The sequence below is a fragment of the Lampris incognitus genome, chromosome 20 (genome assembly GCF_029633865.1).
Source record: "Lampris incognitus isolate fLamInc1 chromosome 20, fLamInc1.hap2, whole genome shotgun sequence".
NCBI lineage: Eukaryota > Metazoa > Chordata > Actinopteri > Lampriformes > Lampridae > Lampris > Lampris incognitus.
The window spans coordinates 33,025,792-33,048,061 of NC_079230.1; the positions used below are offsets into that span (position 1 = coordinate 33,025,792).

General features: G+C 45.2%; 1 protein-coding gene across 1 annotated transcript; it reads right to left on the reverse strand.

Annotated features, from left to right (window-relative positions):
• Positions 1-823: 823 nt before the first annotated feature.
• On the reverse strand, positions 824-19,094 carry mpdu1b (mannose-P-dolichol utilization defect 1b). Its single transcript, XM_056300472.1, has 7 exons — positions 18,946-19,094; positions 15,765-15,830; positions 15,443-15,575; positions 9,334-9,419; positions 4,773-4,891; positions 4,133-4,243; positions 824-3,422 (listed from the first exon to the last, which is right to left on the reverse strand). The coding sequence occupies exons 1-7, from the start codon at positions 19,070-19,072 to the stop codon at positions 3,288-3,290; spliced, it is 777 nt and encodes a 258-aa protein (XP_056156447.1). The 5' UTR covers positions 19,073-19,094; the 3' UTR covers positions 824-3,287.
• Between the last annotated feature and the right edge of the window lie 3,176 nt (positions 19,095-22,270).

The window sequence follows — 22,270 nt, forward strand, 5'->3', positions numbered from 1 at the left end:
TCTGACAGTTCACGTGACATCATCAGTACAGCATGTGTGATAACATGATCCACGTGACATCATCAGTACAGCATGTGTGATAACATGATCCACGTGACATCATCAGTACAGCATGTGTGATAACATGATCCACGTGACATCATCAGTACAGCATGTGTGATAACATGATCCACGTGACATCGCCAGTAAGTACAGCATGTGATAACATAATCCACGTGACATCATCAGTACAGCATGCGATAACATAATCCACGTGACATCACCAGTACAGCATGTGATGACATAATCCACGTGCCATCACCAGTACGGCATGTGATAACATAATCCACGTGACATCATCAGTACAGCATGTGATAACATAATCCACGTGACATCATCAGTACAGCATGCGATAACATAATCCACGTGACATCACCAGTACAGCATGCGATGACATAATCCACGTGCCATCACCAGTACGGCATGTGATAACATAATCCACGTGACATCATCAGTACAGCATGTGATAACATAATCCACGTGACATCATCAGTACAGCATGTGATAACATAATCCACATGTGACATCATCAGTACAGCATGTGTGATAACATAATCCACGTGACATCACCAGTACAGCATGTGATGACATAATCCACGTGCCATCACCAGTACGGCATGTGATAACATAATCCACGTGACATCATCAGTACAGCATGTGATAACATAATCCACGTGACATCACCAGTACGGCATGTGATGACATAATCCACGTGCCATCACCAGTACAGCATGTGATAACATAATCCACGTGACATCATCAGTACAGCATGTGATAACATAATCCACATGTGACATCATCAGTACAGCATGTGTGATAACATAATCCACGTGACATCACCAGTACAGCATGTGATGACATAATCCACGTGCCATCACCAGTACGGCATGTGATAACATAATCCACGTGACATCATCAGTACAGCATGTGATAACATAATCCACGTGCCATCACCAGTACGGCATGTGATAACATAATCCACGTGACATCATCAGTACAGCATGTGATAACATAATCCACGTGACATCATCAGTACAGCATGCGATAACATAATCCACGTGACATCACCAGTACAGCATGTGATGACATAAGCCACGTGACATCATCAGTACGGCATGTGTGATAACATAATCCACAATGAAAGACAGACAGGATAAAGGATGATAGAAAGAACACCACCTACCATGTTTACAGTTCATTCATATGACGTTTAATCACAAAGATTTATTTATTTTCTCCCCAATTGTATCCGGCCAATTACCCCACTCTTCCGGGCCGTCCCAGTTGCTGCTCCACCCCCTCTGCTGATCCAGGGAGGGCTGCAGACTACCACATGCCTCCTCCCATACATGTGGAGTCACCAGCCGCTTCTCTTCACCTGACAGTGACGGGTTTCACCAGGGGGACGTAGCGCGGGGGAGGATCACGCTATCCCCCCAGTCCCCCCCTCCGAGCAGGCGCCCCGACCAACCAGAGGAGGCGCTAGTGCAGCGACCAGGACACATACCCACATCCGGCTTCCAACCGGCCAACTGTGTCTATAGGGACGCCCGACCAAGCCGGAGGTAACACGGGGATTCGAACCGGCGAGCCCCATGTTGGTAGGTAACGGAATAGACCGCTATGCCACCCGGACGCCCTGACTCTAAAGATTTCATAAACACATTTCCACCGACACTTCACTACTCTTTTGGTTGTGACAGTCCATTCGCTATACAACTTCAAGATGAAGAAACCCTTTAAATAGCAAGTCGTGCACTACACAGGTATAACCCAGTAATACGTGTACATGTAGTAAAACACAGGTACTAAAGTATAATGAGTGGTAATTACCGAGTAATATATAAGGACAAGTGTGGCTTTTCTAGATCTCTAGTTTGTTTCCTGGTCATTATGTAGGCTATGTTAACATCACATTATAATGACAAGCAAACAAACAAGACATCTAGAAAAGCCCAAGTTTTACTTGGATATTACTCAGTAATTACCACTCATCATACTCCAATCACATGCTATACTCATATATTCCTCGCTTATTTCTGTGTAATGCACGACTTATTAAATGGGGTGTAGCTAACTGAGCAGGTCTGGGAGTAAGTCCGAACTGGAAGGAAGTGCTTCTTCAGCGTGGTCCTCATTCAGACATTAGCCACTTGCTAGTGAGTTAGCATACAGGCTCACAGTTTTCCACTTGTGCCGGTTCACATGCAGAGTGTTCCAACACAGACTTGCCTACATGGCTTTATTACAGAAAGTACACCCCCGCCTGCTCCCCAGGCTGTATTTCAGAAGGGTTTTGGTCTCGCCATTTCACAAAGTTTCTAGTATATTCATACTCTAACAAGATGTGAAATACACAGAGTCGTCATCATCATATAGACAGATCCCTGTGCAACCATCAACAACAGAACCATGACAATGTTGACTCCATGGGAAGTAATGAACGCATGACCTGAGAGTTCATGTCCACTAAGAGTCTTACCACCCCACGAAGAACGAGAAACTTTGCATTCCTGACGGCAGAACCAGTATTGCTTCCTTGTGTTCCTCATAAGAGGTGCAGCGGTCTAAGTCATGTGATCGACACAACTTAGTAATAACGGTTCTCTGTATGCATCTGCAGCTCGAGCTACTTCCAGAAATACACCCTCCATGCTGCGGGGGTCAAACAAAGTTGAGCACATTTTTAAAACATGAATACATTTGCTAGAACAGAGGAAGTTGCAGTATTTGATGGAATCTGGGTAAGATGGAAGGACAGAAGAACAAGGCTGCACGGCATCTCTTCAAACCACGACGGGCATGCGACTCTAAAGCGTTCTCTTCCCTGAGCTAAAGCACCGCTTCAAAACTCAATTCAACGTGACCCACAGGGGCTGTGTATTAAGAGCAGAACTTTTTTCTTTTTTTGTATTTTTTATACCTTTATTGGATCGTGATAGTGGGAGCAGACAGGGGATGGGGAGGGTGACACAGGGGTTACACATGCAACAGAGGTCGTCGACTGGATTCGAACCGGCGATGGCTGTACGAATGTATCAGGTTGTTCTGCATAAATGTGAAAAAGCCCCGTACACAGACCACCTGGTGTCTGAGAAGCTCTGCCTTCTCTCAGACCTGGATTTAGGAAGACCTCAATGGCTGGTGGCTACTGCCCAACAATGAACTTGGAAGGACAAACAACGCAAAGTGAGATTTTCCCAACGATTCACTTGTAGCCACTATCCCCCTGCCCTGTGCTGCGTTCCCTACTCCTTCTTCTTCTTCTTCTTGTCCTTCTTTTCAGAGGGGGAGTTCCAGTAGTAGAGGACTTGGAGAGTGATGATGCCGTTACAACAGGAAGATATGACATACGTCAGGGCCATCAACGTGTCTCCAGTTTCCTGTGTAAGATGGGATTGATATGCTATTAAGCTACAGCATTGGGCGGTGCATAAAACAACACACCTGTGAAAAAGCACATGCACACGTTAACACAAAACTATTGTATGTCTCCCACGGTAAAGGTGTCAGGGCGGGCTTGCACCAGTCATTCATAAATGTGTGACTAGGTTTGTGTGTTAAGTCCTTTCCAAGTTCTTAGTATTAACTAGTAAGTTGTAACCTAGTGATTTGCTAACTTGGATTGCACAGTTCCAGTGCAGGTTCTGTGGTAGCTAGTAAAGCCTTAGGGATGCGCAACTCTGTCACGAGGCAAACATCACATCAGCCAGCCAATCAAAAACCCTTTACACATGTAAGTAGAGAACTACACAACTGCCTCACGAGCCGATGTTTGACAAAGAGGTCCACATTATCGTAAAAATCAAGTGGATGCAGCTTGTAAAATGTGCTTCCAATGAATATTTTCAAATAACAGCTGCACATGGTCCAAGAGCAGGCCATTGTTGTTTGTTGTGGTTTAAGTTTGGTCCTTTAGAGTTCTTGCTGTTGTTTCACTAAAACACTACAGTTCTCATTTGCCTACTCTATGGCCTAAACTGGACAGTCACTGTGAAAGTATAGTGCAAAGTGTACACACACACACCCTCCCTGCAGAGTGTACACACACACACACACACACACACACACATACACCCTCCCTCCCTCATACCTGCACTGAGGTGAAGATGCGAGCGAGGGATCCAGCGAACAACAGGAAAACAGAGATGGCAGACAGCTGGCCTGTGTGTCCGTTCCGGAAGTTAGTAGCTGCCTGGATCAACTGAGACAAGGGAAAGTGGGTATTTGTGTCTTTCACTCGTCCTGTGAAGTTAAATGCCTCGAGAATATCACTAGTCATGTCAGATTTCAGGATAATGTGACATCCGCTGGGCCACTAACACTAAACACAGTTCACAGTCACTCATGGTATGTTTGTCTTTTGTTTTCTCATCTCTCATTTTACTTGCTCTTATGTACATGGCCTCATTTAGCGGATGATTTTATCCCAAGCAACGCACAAGTTCTCTGCAACTGCAACATCATCATCATCATCATACCAGCATAGACCATCACATAGCATATGTTAAATGCTATATACAACGATGCTGGCTTAATGTTTGGACAGTAAAGGGCAGACATGTAATATGAAAAGTACGGAGTCAAAACATTAGCATGTTTGTGACATTCTTTGATAGGCATTTTTGTAAGTCACACTGCATGGGTGTAAACGGTAGTCATAGCTGACATCTTGTTGTGTATGTTGGCAGGCAAACACCTGAAGGAAACAGAGACAGACACATTTAACCAACCCTGCCAATGATGATGGCCGGCATATTGGAGGCTTGCATGGTGGTGACCACTGACATGGGAGTGATCGGAGACAGGACGCCGCCAAGCAGTACAAAATACACCATCAGCAACAGAAGACCTGCAACAGGGGCGAAGAAAGTTCAAATGTTATCGAAGATGTTGTTGAAATTGAAGCCAAGGATTGAAAGCTTTCTAAAATACCTGATATTCTCTACTGAAAAGCTAAGTACCGTTAACTGCAGGTTTTGTTTTGTTTTTCTCCTTTTTTCCACTAAATCTATCATGATCCACTCTCTTTATGATCCATGAGCCACTCTCTTTACCAGTCCTTTATTTGCAAGTTGTACCATGGTTTTAAGGGGGGGGGGGGGAAGCAAGCAAGTCTTCAGATGCAGGATTCAGGACTGCACTAAAATTCTATTGGCAAAAACATGCAATTTCAATAACAGACAGCAGATTTTCGGTTATCTTACAAATAAAAGACCAGTAATTAAAAAAAATATATATACATATGACCAGTAATTATGAAAAAAACAAAAAAAAACCCCAAAAAAAACAAGCCGCTGAGGATGCACAAGCCAGTGCATTCTTAGTGCCGGTCCCAAGCCCAGATAAATGCGGAGGGTTGTGCCAGGAAGGGCATCCTGTGCAAAACCTTTGCCAGATCAAGAGTGTGGAGGTGAGAGTCAGAACGTTGAATGTTGGCACTATGACTGGTAAAGGGAGGGAGCTGGCTGATATGATGGAGGGAAGGTAGGGAGGTATACCGTGTCTGAAAAACACCTGGTGGAAGGGGAGTAAGGCTAGCAGCATTGGGGGTGAGTATCAGTGCATATGCCCCACAAGTTGGGTGTGAGATGGAAGAGAAAGAAGAATTCTGGAGTGAGTTGGATGAAGTGATGGAGAATGTACCCAAGGAGAGAGTGGTGATTGGAGTGGACTGTTGGTGAAGGGAACAGAGGTCATGAGGAGGTGATGGGTAGGTATGGCGTCAAGGAAAGAAATGTGTAAGGACAGATGGTAGTGAATTTTGAGAAAAAGATGGAAATGGCTGTGGTGAATACATAGTTCAAGAAGAGGGAGGAACACAGGGTGACGTACAAGAGTGGAGGAAAGTGCACACATCGGCAGTAATGTGGACGTTGTACTGGACTGTTGTGGTGAAGAGGGAGCTGAGCCGGAAGGCAAAGCTCTCAATTTACCAGTCAGTCATCGTTCCAATCCTCACCTATGGTCATGAGCTTTGGGTAGTGACCGATAGGGTGAGATCGCAGATACAAGTGACTGAAATGAGTTTCCTCCGTAGGGTGTCTGGGCTCAGCCTTAGAGATAGGGTGAGGAGCTTGGACAGCCAGAGGGAGCTCGGAGTAGAGCCGCTGCTCCTTCACGTCGAAAGGAGCCAGTTGAGGTGGTTCGGGCATCTGATCAGGAGGCCTCCTGGGGGCCTTCCTTTGGAGGTTTATCGGGCATGGCCAACTGGGAGGAGACCCCGGGGTAGACCCAGAACTCACTGGAGGGACTACATGTCCAATCTGGCCTGGGAACGCCTGGGGATCCCCCAGGAGGAGCTGGAGGGCATTGCTGGGGAGAGGGACATCTGGAGTGCCCTACTTAGCTTGCTGCCACCACGACCCAACCCCGGAGAAGCAGCTGATGAATGAATGAAAGTGCACACAGGTGGACTATATCTTATGTAGAAGGAGCGATCAGAAAGGGATTGGAGACTGCAAGGTGATGACAGGGGAGAACACACTTAGGCAGCATCGGATTGTGGTCTGCAGGGTCCGAAATGAACTTTTTGGCTTACCGGCCAAGGGGACTACACTGGTAGATGAAAAAAAATCTACTGGCCAAGCATATTTTTTACTGGCCAAAATAATTAGTAGCTTTTGTGTGCCATGCATACGTTTCAGTACATATCAATGAGAGAATAAGGTATCGTGTTGAATAAAAGCTTTTAAAAATGTGACAAGAGCAGATCTGAAGCAAAAATATTTTTATGTAAAATTAGTCAATGGTTAAAAGATAAAATGTTACAAGTATGATTTCATGTTTTATTTGCAGTATTATTATAACTACTCGAGGGCTCCACATGCCCGTCCCTAGTCCCAAACTACTTCTCACTCTACAGCAGCCACTCTCTTTGCACCGTCCATGAAGTCTGGCCTCCTGCTCCTGACTGAGTCTTGGTGCCACAGATCAACAGCACTGGTTGGGTCATACTCCCTGATCTCGGGAGATTGACAGCTGCACCATCAGTAGATCCCAGAGTGTGTCTGAGTTGAGGTTGGACCGCCAATCAGTTTTAACCTGTTTCATGGTGTTGAAGCTAGCACACACCTAACGTTAATGCAAGCTAGGTGTCACATACTAGTGCTAGCTGGCTAATGTTAGCTACAGCCAGCACTTTGTTTACGCTGTATAAGGATATTTTTTATACATTTCTTTCTGATTTCTCCCAATTTAGTAGCCAACTGCCCCTATTCTAATTCAAACACCACCCTCGTACTGCATGCGTTCGAAAACTGCGTCTCTCCGGCCGGCAGTCTCGAAGGAGATGCCTTGCCACTTTCGTGACAAGGCGAATCCAGGCCGAACCACTGCTTTTTCCCACACAGCCAGAGACGCATTTATGTGACGAACACAAGCCGACTTTGCTCCCCTCCCGAAGACGGCGTTGCCAATTATTACTGCTTCATCGAATCCGGCCATAGTCGGACCTGACGAGACTGGGGCACGAATCCCGGTCCCCAGTGGGCAACTACATCGACACAAAGCCGATGCTTATACCGCTACACCACCGCGGACCCTGTATAAGGATATTTTGAGATGACAACTAAATTCACTTACTCGTACATCCATTTGAAGTGGGAGAGTGGTCTGGCCTTCTTGCCAGTGGCATGCACAGTCCTAAACATGTTCTGCATTCTCATACTGGTCTGCTCAGGCATGGCTATCAGCACCTTTATGGAGGATGTTGCAAGAACAGGCTCCAACTGAGCCTGAGAGGTATTCATACAGGTAATGTGACATCTGGAGGTCTCATGTTCCCTGATGTTTTCTACCTTCATTATCTTGTTACCGATGACAAATTAATTGCTATGGTTTTTGGCCTCCTGGCGACAGACGGAGCAACTCATTATCACGGCCTGTGTGTTATACTCCAGCCAGCCTCTCGCAGCTCCTTTATCGTCATACCTCCACTTTTCACTAAACTTTATTTTTTTCGGTTTGGTGGTGATGGTGGCTTCTTTCTCCTCTTTGGGGCATGGTTGTCTTTTTGATGGTGTTTTTGTGTCTTCTAAATATGGTGTTGCTCGCTAACATTAGTTAAAAGAATAGAGTAGGCTAGTACTGAGTTTGATGGTGCTGCTGTCGTTGTTCCTCTCGAGTGTGTGCGTCACGTTACCCGTCAGTAGCGTCTAGCAACATTCTAATGCACTTTGGTTGGTTAGTTTTTGTTATTGTTGTTGTTATGTTATTGTTCTAATGTGCTTTGGTTGGTTAATTTCTGTTATTGTTATTGCTATGTTATTGCTGTTGCTAAGGAGAGAGCGAGGGAGAGAGAGAGAGCGAGAGAGATGGGGGGATTAAGTGGTGGGATTTCACTTTTTTTGTTACTTGCCATGTGGCGGATAGGCTTCTGAGATTTACTCACCAATCAGAAAATCTACTCGCATTTGGCGGGTGGCGAGTGTTAATTTTGGACCCTCGTGGTCTGTAGGATGACTTAGGAGATCAAGAAGAAGAAGAGAGTGAAGGCAGAGCTGAAGATCAAATGGTGGAAGTTGAAGAAGGAAGACTGTTGTGTGGAGTTCAGGCAGGAGTTAAGACAGGCACTGGGTGGCAGTGAAGAGTTGCCAGATGGCTGGACAACCACTGCAGAAATAGTGAGGGAGACAGCTAGGAAGGTGCTTGGTGTGTTATCAGGACAGAGGAAGGAAGACAAGGAGACTTGGTGGTGGAATGAGGAAGTACAGCAAAGTATACAGAGGGAGAGGTTGGCAAAGAAGAAGTGGGATAGTGAGAGAGATGAAGAAAGTAGACAGGAGTACAAGGAGACGCAGCATAAAGCGAAGAGAGAGGTGGCAAAGGAAAAGGTGTATGGTGAGTTGTATGAGAGGTTAGACACTAAGGAATGGCGGCTGCAAGCCAGTACTTTTCCTAACATCAGCGGCTGCCTAATGTTCTTGTGGCTGAATGGGAGTGAATCCCATCAGCCATGTTCCAAAATCAAGTAGAAAGCCTTCCCAGAAGAGTGGAGGCTGTGATCGCAGCAAAAGGGGGGACCTTGATGCGCCTGGTTTTGGAACAAGATGTTCAACAAGCACATACGGGTGTGATATTTGGGTGTCCACATACTTTTAGCCATGTAGTGTATCGCTGGCTGAATTGGTATGTGAATAAAATATGACAACTTTCACCAAATATTGTAGGAGATGACATTTTTTGATTAGGGAGTGGAAAGGAATTCATCACTGTACTGTACATGCCCATGGTGATAAGCACAGCGCCACTGCAAACACCATCTTGTAATGCTCAGTGTGAATGTAAGCCTACCTTGGGTGGTTTTTCCTCCGTAGTGCTGAATGAGGAACCCAATGGCTACTGTCTGCAGCATGAGGAACAGAGCCTCTCCCCAAGCACTGTGGTAAAGATACACACAAAGGTTTGTCAGAAAAATGACACCAGAAGTAATTTGGCTATTATCTGTCAGAACATTCACCACAGTGAATGCACATGCGTGAGGCTTTGTTTTAAAACATATAAACTAGATTAAAATAACTAACCCAGCCACAGAGGATGCATAAGCCAGTGCATTTTTAGTGCCGAAACCCAAGCCCAGATAAATGGAGAGGGTTGAACCAGGAAGGACATTTGGTGTAAAATCTTTGCCAAATCAAGTATGCAGATCATAAATCAGATTTCCATACAGGATCGGTCGAGACCCGGGTTACCAACGACTGCCACCGGTACTGTTGGCCAGCAGGGTGCCGGTGGAAACTATGACTGTTGGGAGAAGGAGAGGGGGAAGGTATGTGCAGAGGCAGCGGGAAAGGAGGAGGGGGAGGAGTGCGGAGGTGAGAGTTGGAACTTTGAATGTTGGCACTAAATATAATGTAATGTAAACTAATGGTAAAGGGAGAGAGCTTGCTGATATGATGGACAGAACGAGGGTAGATATACTATGTGTGTAAGAGACCAGGTGGAAGGGGAAAAAGGCCAGGAGTATTAGAGGTGGGTTCAAACTCTTCTACCGTGGTGCGAACAGGAGGAGAAATGGGGTAGGGGTAATTCTGAAGAAAGAGTATGTCAAGAGTGTGCTGGAGGTGAAGAGAGTGTCAGACAGAGTGATGAGTATGAAGCTGGAAATCGAAGGTGTGATGATGAATGTTATCAGCGCATATGCCCCACAAGTTGGGAGTGAGACGGACGAGAAAGAAGAATTTTGGAGTGAGTTGGACGACGTGGTGGAGAGGGTACCCGAGGAGGAGAGAGTGGTGATTGGAGCAGACTTCAATGGACATGTTGGTGAAGGGAACAGAGGTGATGGGTAGGTATTGTGTCAAGGAGAGAAATGTGGAAGGTCAGATGGTGGGGGATTTTGTGAAAAGGATGGACATGGCTGTGGGGAACACATATTTCAAGAAGAGGGAGGAACACAGAATGACATAACAGTGGAGCACACAGGTGGACTATATCTTATGTAGGAGGCACCATCTGAAAGGGATTTGAGACTGCAAGGTGGTGACAGGGGAGAATGTAGCTAGGCAGCATCGGATGGTGGTCTGTAGGATGAGTTTGGAGACCAAGAAGAGGAAGAGAGTGAAGGCAGAGCCGAAGATCAAATGGTGGAAGTTGAAGAAGGAAGACTGTTGTGTGGAGTTCAGGCAGGAGTTAAGACAGGCACTGGGTGGTAGTGAAGAGTTGCCAGATGGCTGGAAAACCACTGCAGAAATAGTGAGGGAGACAGCTAGGAAGGTACTTGGTGTGTCATCAAGCCAGAGGAAGGAAGACAAGGAGACTTGGTGGTGGAATGAGGAAGTACAACAAAGTATACAGAGGAAGAGGTTGTTAAAGAAGAAGTGTGATAGTCAGAGAGATGAAGAAAGTAGACAGGAGTACAAGGAGACGCAGCGTCAAGTGAAGAGAGAGGTGGTAAAGGCAAAGGAAAAGGCATATGGTGAGTTGTATGACAGGTTAGACACTAAGGAAGGAGAAAAGGACTTGTACCGATTGGCTAGACAGAGGGACCAAGCTGCAAAGGATGTGCAGCAGGTTAGGGTGATCAAGGATAGAGATGGAAATGTGCTGACAAGCGAGGAGAGTGTGCTGAGAAGGTGGAAGGAATACTTTGAGGGGCTGATGAATGAAGAAAATGAGAGAGAGAGAAGGTTGGATGATGTAGGGATAGTGAATCAGGAAGTTCAGCGGATTAGCAAGGAGGAAGTGAGGGCAGCTATGAAGAGGATGAAGAGTAAAAGGCAGCTGTTCCTGATGACATACCTGTGGAGGCATGGAGGTGTTTAGGAGAGATGGCAGTGGGGTTTTTAACTAGATTGTTTAACACAAACTTGGAAAGTGAGAGGATGCCTGAGGAGTGGAGAAGAAGCATACTGGTACCGATTTTCAAGAACAAGGGTGATGTGCAGAACTGTAACAACTACAGAGGTATAAAGTTGATCAGCCACAGCATGAAGATTTGGGAAAGAGTAATAGAAGCTAGGTTAAGAGGAGAGGTGATGATCAGCGAGCAGCAGTATGGTTTCATGCCATGAAAGAGCACCACAGATGCGATGTTTGCTTTGAGAATGTTGATGGAGAAGTATAGAGAAGGCCAGAAGGAGGTACATTGTGTCTTTGTGGATTTAGAGAAACATACGACAGGGTGCCGAGAGAGGAGGTGTGGTATTGTATGAGGAAGTCGGGAGTAGCAGAGAAGTATGTAGGAGTGGTGCAGGATATGTATGAGGGAAGTGTGACAGCGGTGAGGTGTGCGGTTGGAATGACAGATGGGTTCAAGGTGGAGGTGGGATTACATCAAGGATCGGCTCTGAGCCCTTTCTTGTTTGCAATGGTGATGGACAGGTTGACGGACAAGATCAGGCAGGAGTCTCTGTGGACTACGATGTTCGTGGACGACATTGTGATCTGTAGTAAGAGTAGGGTGCAGGTTGAGGAGAGCCCGGAGAGGTGGAGGTATGCACTGGAGAGAAGAGGAATGAAAGTCAGTAGGAGCAAGATGGAATACCTATGCGTGAATGAGAGGGAGGACAGTGGAATGGTGAAGATACAAGGAGTAGAGGTGATGAAGGCATTTGAGTTTAAATACTTGGGGTCAACTGTCCAAAGTAACAGGGAGTGCAGGAGAGAGGTGAAGAAGAGAGTGCAGGCAGGGTGGAGTGGGTGGAGAAGAGTGTCAGGAGTGATGTGTGACAGAAGGGTGCCAGCAAGAGTTAAAGGGAAGGTTTACAAGATGGTTGTGAGACCAGCTATGTTGTATGGTTTGGAGACAGTGGCACTGACGAAAAGACAGGAGGTGGAGCTGGAGGTGGCAGAGATGAAGATGATAAGATTTTCACTGGGAGTGATGAAGAAGGACAGGATTAGGAACGATTATACTAGAGGGACCGCTCAGGTTGGACGGTTTGGAGACAAAGCAAGAGAGACAAGATGGAGATGGTTTGGACATGTGTGGGGGAGAGATGCTGGGTATACTGGGAGAAGGATGCTGAATATGGAGCTGCCAGGGAAGAGGAGAAGAGGAAGGCCAAAGAGGAGGTTTATAGATGTGGTGAGGGAGGACATGCAGGTGGCTGGTGTGACAGAGGAAGATGCAGAGGACAGGAAGAGATGGAAACGGATGATCTGCTGCGGTGACCCCTAACAGGAGCAGCCGAAATTGGTAGTGGTCAACACTAGATTAAAATAACTGTAAGAAAATGTTTAAACCAGCAGTGGGGTTTCCATCAAGCCAGTTTATGCAGAATTTTGAATTTGAAAAGGCTGAATGGAAATGGTAAAAAAACAAAAACAAAACACAAAACCACAAAAAAGTTTTAATGCTCACTTGAAGTGGCTTTTGCTTTTGTTAATGAATAGTTTATACGCTAAATGACCGATGGAAACGCTGTTGCCGAATAACAAATAAAATGTGAATAGAATTGAATCACATGTTCAGCTCGTTCCTAAAGGGTAAATTCACTGATTTTCAACTGTATTTCTGTCTATGCGACAGGGACAGCACATGAAAAACACCTGCAGTGTTCCCAATCCTTTCTGCTTCTCTGGGGCAGCAGTGAAACCCAGTTTTTCTGTGGCCTTCAAGTGACGTATCGTGACGTCATTTGGTGGCTGGAAACATTCCAGCCTGGCAGGGTTTCTAATAGTCTAATCTGGTCTAAACACGCTGTCCAAAAAACACATGCTCATTCTCTCGGCGAACTTACGGTTCCTTTGGTGGAAATGCCGTCCCACAACACTAGCAGAGGGTTTTATGGATGATGACACAGAGGTATACGTACAATGCATTCTGGTACACATGGGCACTGTGGGAAAGTCTCTGTGAGCAGGGGAAAACCGATTTCTCTGTCAATATAGTAGGACTTTATTACTTCAATCGACTACACTACTTGTCAGTACTGACTGCACACACACAAAACGATCAGTGACATGTCCCATTAATATCAACTGATCCATCTTTGTTGTGGGTGTTAGAAAGGCTGCAAATGGCTGTGTGTGTAGAGCGCCGTTGGTACCGCCTCCCGTTGCGGGGCAGAACATTCCTAATTCTCCAGGGGAGCGTCGGACCTGTTTACATGACAGACCGAGAACCAGCATGAGGTTATAGTGTGAGATTACTGCCATATAGGTTTTTTTGTTTTTTTTTAAATAAATTTATTTCTAGTTTTTCCCCTTATCCCACCCGTTTAACCCGATGGCATATGGCCGGAACTCTTGTGGAATAACTCCCCTGGCTCACGTTTCCACAGGAAGGAGATAGTCGTAACACCAGCTTCCTTCAAACTTGTGTCGCCTGCTCTCGCTATTTTACACGCTGAAGCCTCCTCGCATGGATTGCATTACTTTCAGGCCGCGAAGGAGACGTAGGCAGAATGCTTTCGGTTGCTTGGCTGCAGGTGCCCGGGTGGGCCAGAGGGGTCGCTGGAGAACGACGAGTCCCCGAACACTACACCGATCTACACCCACTATCCCTTGGGTAAGGGTGGCCTAATGAATGCCTTACCCCGTGGACGCTCTGGCCGTGACCGGTTACGGCGAGTCTGGGATACGAACCTACCAGCCAAGTGACGAGCGGGTTGCAAGAATGGCGGCGCAGTATAGTTTAAGAGAGATTTTATTTTCCTCCTGTTCCCCGACACACCTGTTGTGTTCCTGTGCGTCCAGAGAAATGCAAGTTGTGCTGTTTACTTACTGGATATAACTTCATTGCTTTGTCAGGTTTCTGTAATTACAGTGTGAACGAGTACTAGTGAAACGCTTCATTTATCACCGCTAACGGCACCGAGCTAACGGTTAACAGCTAACGGCTTTCATGTTTGTGCTTATGCTTCTGACGGTTCTTAACAGTTGTAATTTATGTATAATGTTGCCAATGATGCAGAGCTTTTCTTTTTTCTTGCATTTCCCCCCCTTTTTCTCCCCAATTGTACTTGGCCAATTACCCCACTCTTCCGAGCCATCCCAGTCGCTGCTCAACCCCCTCTGCCGATCCGGGGAGGGCTACAGACTACCACATGCCTCCTACGATATATGTGGAGTCACCAGCCGCTTGGGGCGTAGCACGTGGGAGGATCACGCTATCCCCCCTAGTCCCCGCCCCCCCCGAACAGGCACCCCGACTGACCAGAGGAGGCGCCAGTGCAGCAACCAGGACACATAGCCACACCTGGCTTCCCACCTGCAGACACAATTGTGTCTGTACAAACCCCGACCAAGCCAGAGGTAACACAGGGATTCGAACCTACGATCCCTGTGTTGGTAGGCAACAGAATAGACAGCTATGCTACCCGGACGCCAATGCATAGTTTTTCTGAATGATTACTTATGTTTCTAGCGAGCTCCTAGGTTATACTAGCTTACTGTGACTAAGATACTGCAGTCTAAGGTTAGCTCGTTAGCTTGAGTGTTGTAGCTAATCTGTAGGCTAGTGTATATTTGCTGTTATCAAATGTTATTGCATTTTTTATGAGTTGTTATCAATGGTTACTTTGTACTGTTTCATCTTTCAGAACCACACACATACATGGACTGATATCAAAGCCAGTAGCCTCATGCCTATTGTGCCTTAAACAATAAAGTACAAGGACCTGAAGATCCACTCTCTGTGTCTTGTGCCCTGGCTGACACCCAAGAGCGACTGTCAGCTACTTAATGCCACACCCAGTCCTAGACAGTCCCTCCACAATAGTGGGTGTTTAAGTATGGACATATGACGTAGGATGTGTAAAACTACGTTCAAGGTTTTGTTTGCTTAAACAGATCTGATGGAAAGGCAGTTAATTTGCATTTTATTTTTTACGATTTTAGAAAAGCTTGTTTAACCCTTAAACCTACTTGACAACTGAATGAGAACATAATTACTTTCTATGTGTTTCTTTGTGTCTATGTGATTACCTCAATTACATGCATGAGTGTGTGCATGAACCTGAAGGGAAAGTTGTTGGCAATACTGTAGGCCATGGTCCCTGTAATAGCCAGGAGCTCTAGCAGCACAGAGTTGAAGCTCAGCCCTTCAGCACTCTTCGCTCCCATCAGCTTTATGATCTGTGGCAGCTTCACTGTGAGGGAAAGACAACGCTTAATGAATGGAGGGACACAGGGAGGGATGAAGAGGTAACAAAGGGGAAAGGGAAGAATTACACCATTATTTTGCAGCTGTGTGGTCAATAACGTGTATATTTGTAGCCAAAGCAACAAGCATGGAGTAAGAAAGGGAAACAGAAATGAAAGGAAGCGATATATATTACCCATCACAGATCCCAGTATGATGCCAATCCCGAGGCCTTTGCTCAGCACTATCTTCAGACATGGCACTGCGGACAAACGGAACCAGTCACAATGCAGCTGTATGTCACGATTACAACACATCTATATGAACGTTGGAGATATTACTATGCCACAAGTTCATTTAAATAAAAAAAGACAAGCGCAAGGGAAACCATCTCATGGGTATAGTTGGCAAGACAGGGAACACTCACAAAACCACCACATCCTATTCTTCTGCACATCCTCTGCATTTTTTGAGACAATGATTTAAAGAGAATGCTGGCATGGCAACTGACCCTACCAATAACAATAAAGACCCCAATGTGGAATTCTTATCGAGTGAGAGAAAACACATGCTGTGTTTTGTTATAAAATACTAGTATATGAGTAGCTGATCACAGGTTTCTCACAACCACCTAGTAACCGCACAAGACTTTGTATTGTAAAAACAATTCTTCTACATTTGTTAAAGTAATGCAACCACCAACACCACTACTACCTCCATTACTGATAATATTAACAGCAGTAAGTGACATTTTAGTAAATCGTCTTTTTTTGCTCATTTTTAACCATACTGTTATTATGAATTTGTAGCAAGTTTTTTTTTCTTCCAAGTTGTTTATACAATCTATAGCGTGTCTAAGTCTTAAATGCTGGATAAATAGCACCTGATGATCAAGACAAGTTCCCCCTCGAGGACAATAAAGTTTATCTTATCTTATTTCTAGCAGCCAGCTATGATAAGACACTAGTGCTGCAAGATGTATCACTCCCCCATCTACCCCATAGCACAAAAACAGTTCTTCATAGGAGACAGAACTCATAAACTGTGACACCTGCAAGTCTCCTGAGGAGCTGAATGTTTGGAAGGGATTCTAAAGTTTTGGACAGAATTTCTGATTTCTGATAAAAAAGGAAAAACAGTGGTAACAACTTTAGCATGATAGTCATAGAAAGGCGAATCAGTTCGAAACGAAAACGAGTCGCTATTCTAGCTCCTTCATTCCTCCTGCTATCAGGCTGTTCCATGCTGAGAGTAGCCATTTTAAATAAATGCGCTATATTGTTTTAAACCACAACAGATGGTTTATACCTTGTTTGTTTTCCACATGGCTTGTGGGTCTGTTCGTCCACTGACTGTAGCGGGGGAATGTAATGTGCAACATATCTTAAGATGCTTCATTTATTTATTTATTCTATTCTTTTAACTTACGTGACTTTTTACCCTTCGCCTGGTCCTCGTGTGAGTCCGCATGCAGGACCACATGGGGGTGACAGTGTGCATGTCTTGCTCATGTACTGATCTGTGTGTTCTCTGACATACTGATGATTGCCACTTTTCTGTGAGTTTATGTATGGTGTGGGTAGTTTGTAAAACTGAATTGCCCTTCTGGGATAAATAAAGTTGTCTGAATCTGAATCTGAGTTCATCTGGACACAACATTTATTAATCATCATCATCTACGTGACCTCTTCAGTCTCACCTGACTGCAGGTACCCCACCCTTATAAACAATACAGTGGCATAAGGACCCAAACCAACGACCAGTTTCATATGCAAACTACTGTGACTATTAACTAGAGTTGAACCAGTGGTGATTCCATATGTGGCGGGAGTTTCGGAATAGCTGAGACGCATATTTTTCCAAACATTGCGTCTCAGCTGCTTTCAAGCCCCAAAACACGCTGCACCAGAAGTTGGTCCACCCCAAGGATCGGATCCCCCGGCACAACCAGAGCAATTATAGTGTAGCTGTTAAGTGCCAGGAGGGTTGCTGTGACTTGTAGATTGGGGAAACCAAACAGATGCTGGCCAAGAGGATGGCACAACACAGGAGAGCTAACACGTCAAGCCAGGACTCCACAGTCTACACCATCTACAGACCAGGATTCCACAGTCTACACCATCTACAGGCCAGGACTCCACAGTCTACACCTTCTACAGGCCAGGACTCCACAGTCTACACCTTCTACAGGCCAGGACTCCACAATCTACACCATCTACAGACCAGGACTCCACAGTCTACACCATCTACAGGCCAGGACTCCACAGTCTACACCATCTACAGGCCAGGACTCCACAGTCTACACCATCTACAGGACAGTGGCCACTCTTTCAGTGATGAGGATGTGCGCATCCTTGATAGGGAGGAATGCTGGTTTTAACGGGGAGTCAGAGTCCATCTATGTGAAGAGGGAACGATCGTCTAAGAGTACATCTGTCACCATCTTACAATGCTGTGATTGCAGACATTCCCAAATGCTCTGTGACTAGTACACATGGCCACTGTAACGCTAGTTAATGCTCATGGTAATTTGCATATGAAACCTATAGTGGGTTTGGGTGGTTATGCCACTGTATTGTTTATGGTGGGGTACCTGCAGTCAGGTGAGACTGAGGAGGTCACTTAGATGATGATGACACGTTTCTCTCAATAAACCTTGTGTCCAGATGAACTGATTCAACTTCCTGTGATCTTCTTGCCTGGATTATTGAGCATGCATAAAGACTTTAGCGTGATAGCTTTCAGGCAGCCCACAAATAAATCAGCATTGCGCCTCCACTTTTACAAATCATTATTTCCAAAGGAGGGTACGAAACTCAGAATACGGTTAAATGTGCGTTAATATAAACTCCACTGACGATGCACACCATCCTCATCCTCATCTTCAACGCTCTAACCGCAGTTGAGGACTGCAGAACTGCTAGCTACTGACATCCAGCTCTGGTGTGGGTTATTAAACAACTCTGGTGTGGGTTATTAAACAGTTGTGGTGTGGGTTATTAAACAGCTGTGGTGTGGGTTATTAAACAGCTGTGGCGTGGGTTATTAAACAGCTGTGGTGTGGGTTATTAAACAGCTGTGGTGTCAGTTATTAAACAGCTGTGGTGTCGGTTATTAAACAAGTGGGGTTAGGTAGGTGCACTCTGATCAGCTCAACTTGTTCGAACTCTGCATGGAAAGCCAAAGACAGTTGAATCAGTACATGTGGACACACGGATTACTGACAGAAAGGCTTCGTCGTCACCTGAGGGACCTCTGTCTTCAGTCTCTACGTGGAAAGGCTTCGTTTGCGAGCTGAGGGGTGATAGAGGTGTTCCATTCCACACGATTACGCAACTCGATTATTAATTTAAAGCGGGGAAAAACGCCTCACTTACCATCCAGGAAGTTGAAGTTCAAGAAAAACTCATCATAACACGATTCTGGCATGAAATATGTCAGTAAAACCCCTTTCAGAGGATCCATAAAAGAGGATTCCTTTTCGTAGCCCGTTTCAGACGCCATAACTGTCACTGTTCTTCTTCCGTCCTCCTTTTCTTCCTCTTTGGCTTTAATGGGGTACTACGAACCGAGGTGCATGCCGCCACCTACTGGACTGGAGTGTGTAGCGTCATCTACTCCCGTATTTTCACAATGTGTGTCTGATGTGTGGTGTGTGTCTGTGTGAGAGTCTATAAACGGCCAAACTAAAGCACTTGGGGCCTTGGTTCTTTTTGGAGGTTATTGGGGATGATCAGGGGCACCTATAAAAAATAGCAGAAAATTAAAATTATGCATAATTAATTATGCATAAATATGCAAGATATGCATTTTTCTAAAAATGGCTAAAAACCACTTTTCTCGGCATTTCAGATGATTCTGAGCATCTTTGATTTTTTTCACCTATATAAAAAAAATTTCTGGGTTTAGAAATGTTTTGGCATTATGCAAAATATGCATTTTTTCAAAAACGCACTTATGATCCTCATTTTTTTTGGAGGTGGTAGGTATTGTTCCAGAGAGGACCAGAAAAATAGCAGAAAATTAAAATAATTATAATAATTAGATAATAATTATAATAATTATGCAAAATATGAATTTTCTAAAAATGGCTAAAAACCACTTTTCTCGGCATTTCAGATGATTCTGAGCATTTGGGGCGAGGGAGTTGGAGTGGGGGGGGGGGGGGGTTAGGGGCAGGGGGAAGGCGGTTAGCTGGCAGGATGAAGAGGGGGGAGATTCAGACGGGTGGAGAACCAAACCGCTACATTGTAGCGGGGTTCTTCCAGTGACTTCATAAAGACGTTATATGATGGGTAGTAAACCTGTTACGTTTAAGGATTTAAGGGTGATTCTTCAATTAAGGGAGTTGTTCTGTCCCCAGGGTAGATCAAAAAAACAAAAACAGAACAAAAACAAGTGTTTATTTGTCAGAGTCAGGTTGTGTTAGCTATGAAAAAAGATTTGTGTCTCAATGATGACATTTTAATACTTTTTCAGTATGTTGAAAATTCAAATGTGCCAGAATGTCAGTGTTTTGGGCTTGTCCCCAACCCAGATTTTTTAACTTCCCGTCTATAATAAAGTCATAAACATGGTTAAATTCACTAAAGCTTTACTTTGCATTTTCTCATCATAATTTAAAGACATATTTCAAATTTGTATGGTTTATATGTGTGCAGTTTGCACATTTTGATAGCTAAATGTCGCCTCATACATGTGTCATTACCATCACACCCAACATTTTAGAGCAACAACGTTTTTTCAAACAACAATGTGGTTGCCATGGAAATAAGAAGTGCCAGAGGCGCGTGACCAGTCATGGCAGAGGCGCGACTTTTTCATGCGCACGAATGTGAGTAATGTGAAGATGTGTATGTCCTGATGTGACAGGATGCTTATTACAAGTCATCACCAAACACCTCACCAGCTGAGTATTCTGCTTGACAGATAGGACACTGCACTTTACTCACCTGTATTCACTGTACATTGGACAGCACTAGGAAGGGACAGCTCAGGGTGGACGGGTTGGAGACAGCAAGAGAGACAAGATTGAGATGGTGTGGACATGTGTGGAGGAGAGATGCTGGGTATACTGGGAGAAGGATGCTGAATATGGAGCTGCCAGGGAAGAGGAGGAGAGGAAGGCCAAAGAGGAGGTTTATGGATGTGGTGAGGGAGGACATGCAGGTGGCTGGTGGGACAGAGGAAGATGTAGAGGACAGGAAGAGATGGAAACGGATGATCCGCTGTGGCGCCCCCTAACGGGAGCAGCCGAAAGTAGTAGTAGCTGTAGTAGTAGATTCATTGTACATTGTATGCTAGCTAACAAGTTAGCTTAGCAAGTCTAAGACTTCGCCAACTTTTTCCTCCAAAAAGTGAAAGTTGTCATGACCACCACGTGTCACTACATCACATTTTGCTGTCACAACTTTGAGAAAAGCATCAGAATATCAAACCTATTTTGTAGGACGATCGAAGCTCTGCTAAGATATTTGTCCCACACCACTTAATGGAGCTTTTGAAGAAAAAAAAAAAAGAAAAAGAACAGACTTTAAATAATTTTATTTTTTATTTTTTCAAAATGTTATAAGCCGGAAGTGCCCCAAATCACCCTGAAACAAAGCCCTTTGCACCTGTTATTGTTGGTTCCTGTCTGTAACAACCTCTGATGCTCCTCTTCCGCCCCATACCTACCACCCTGCCCTTCAGCCTCTCCCTCTCCACTCGGAACCTCCTACATCCTGTGAGCACGTGCCCAGCCCCCCCCCCCCCACATTTAGCCGCCAGGGTCTTCCTCACTGTGTATAAAGTAGCACCGAGTCCTGTGTGTCCTGATTTCAACCTAGAGCAAAGGACATGTTTCCTACACTTACCTCCAGTACTTCCCCCTCCGATAGACCTCGGAATGACGTCATGACGTCCACCCTCAGTGCAGCTATCCCAGACTTCCTGCCACCACTTCATTACTCCGCGATTCTCTTCTGGCCTCCAGCAGCACGTCTAAAATACCGTTATCATTTCTGTGTAATGCAACTTTATTTAATTCAAGCTTATCTACAACTTCATTTTCCTCTGTCCCAACGTGTGCTGGTATCCAACCGAAACGAGTGTTCCTGGCTGCTTTAGATTAACAAGATCATATAAACCTCAATTAATAGAAGCTCTCAAAGTGTTTGTCCTGATTTTATACTTTGAATCGCAGCAGCAGAACCTGAACACATCACTATCTTAACCGGTTTGGCCTCCTCGGCCCACCGAAGATTAGTGCTGTCAGTTCTGCGGCGTACACCGAGCCCCTGCGTGAAGCTCTCCCAACACCTCCTTTATGGATTCTGGAATGGAGAGCCCACCCCTACTGGCTCATTACTTCCGTGTTTGGAGCCCCCTGTAAACATACTGAAATCCTTACAGTAGCTCTTCTGCAAGCATTCTTGAACCGAGTACCCATGCTGACATTCCTCTCTGCACACGCTCTCCTCTTTTCTGGTACTTGCTGCTCTACTTTGGGTTGTACTGTTTCACTTTCTGCTTAATGTCTCATCCAAAACCTTTACCAGAAAACCACGTGTACTGCCGCCAACAGTTCTGCAGACCAGCTGATGCTGAACTTCCATCTCCTCCCCCCTGAACGCTCACCAGGATGTTGGGGATACCTTGGTTCCCCTCAAACGCAGTGGCAGTTCACCGCTTCAGCGGGCAGTGCATCAACGGGCATAGGCT

Coding starts and splice junctions, on each gene's coding strand:
- mpdu1b (XM_056300472.1), bottom strand. CDS start 19,072: ATGGCGTCTGAAACGGGCTACGAAAAGGAATCCTCTTTTATGGATCCT. Junction 9,420..15,442: donor GCCAACAACTTTCCCTTCAG/GTTCATGCACAC, acceptor TCTTTACCACAG/TGCTTGGGGAGAGGCTCTGT. Junction 4,892..9,333: donor CGGAGGAAAAACCACCCAAG/GTAGGCTTACAT, acceptor CCCCTGTTGCAG/GTCTTCTGTTGCTGATGGTG.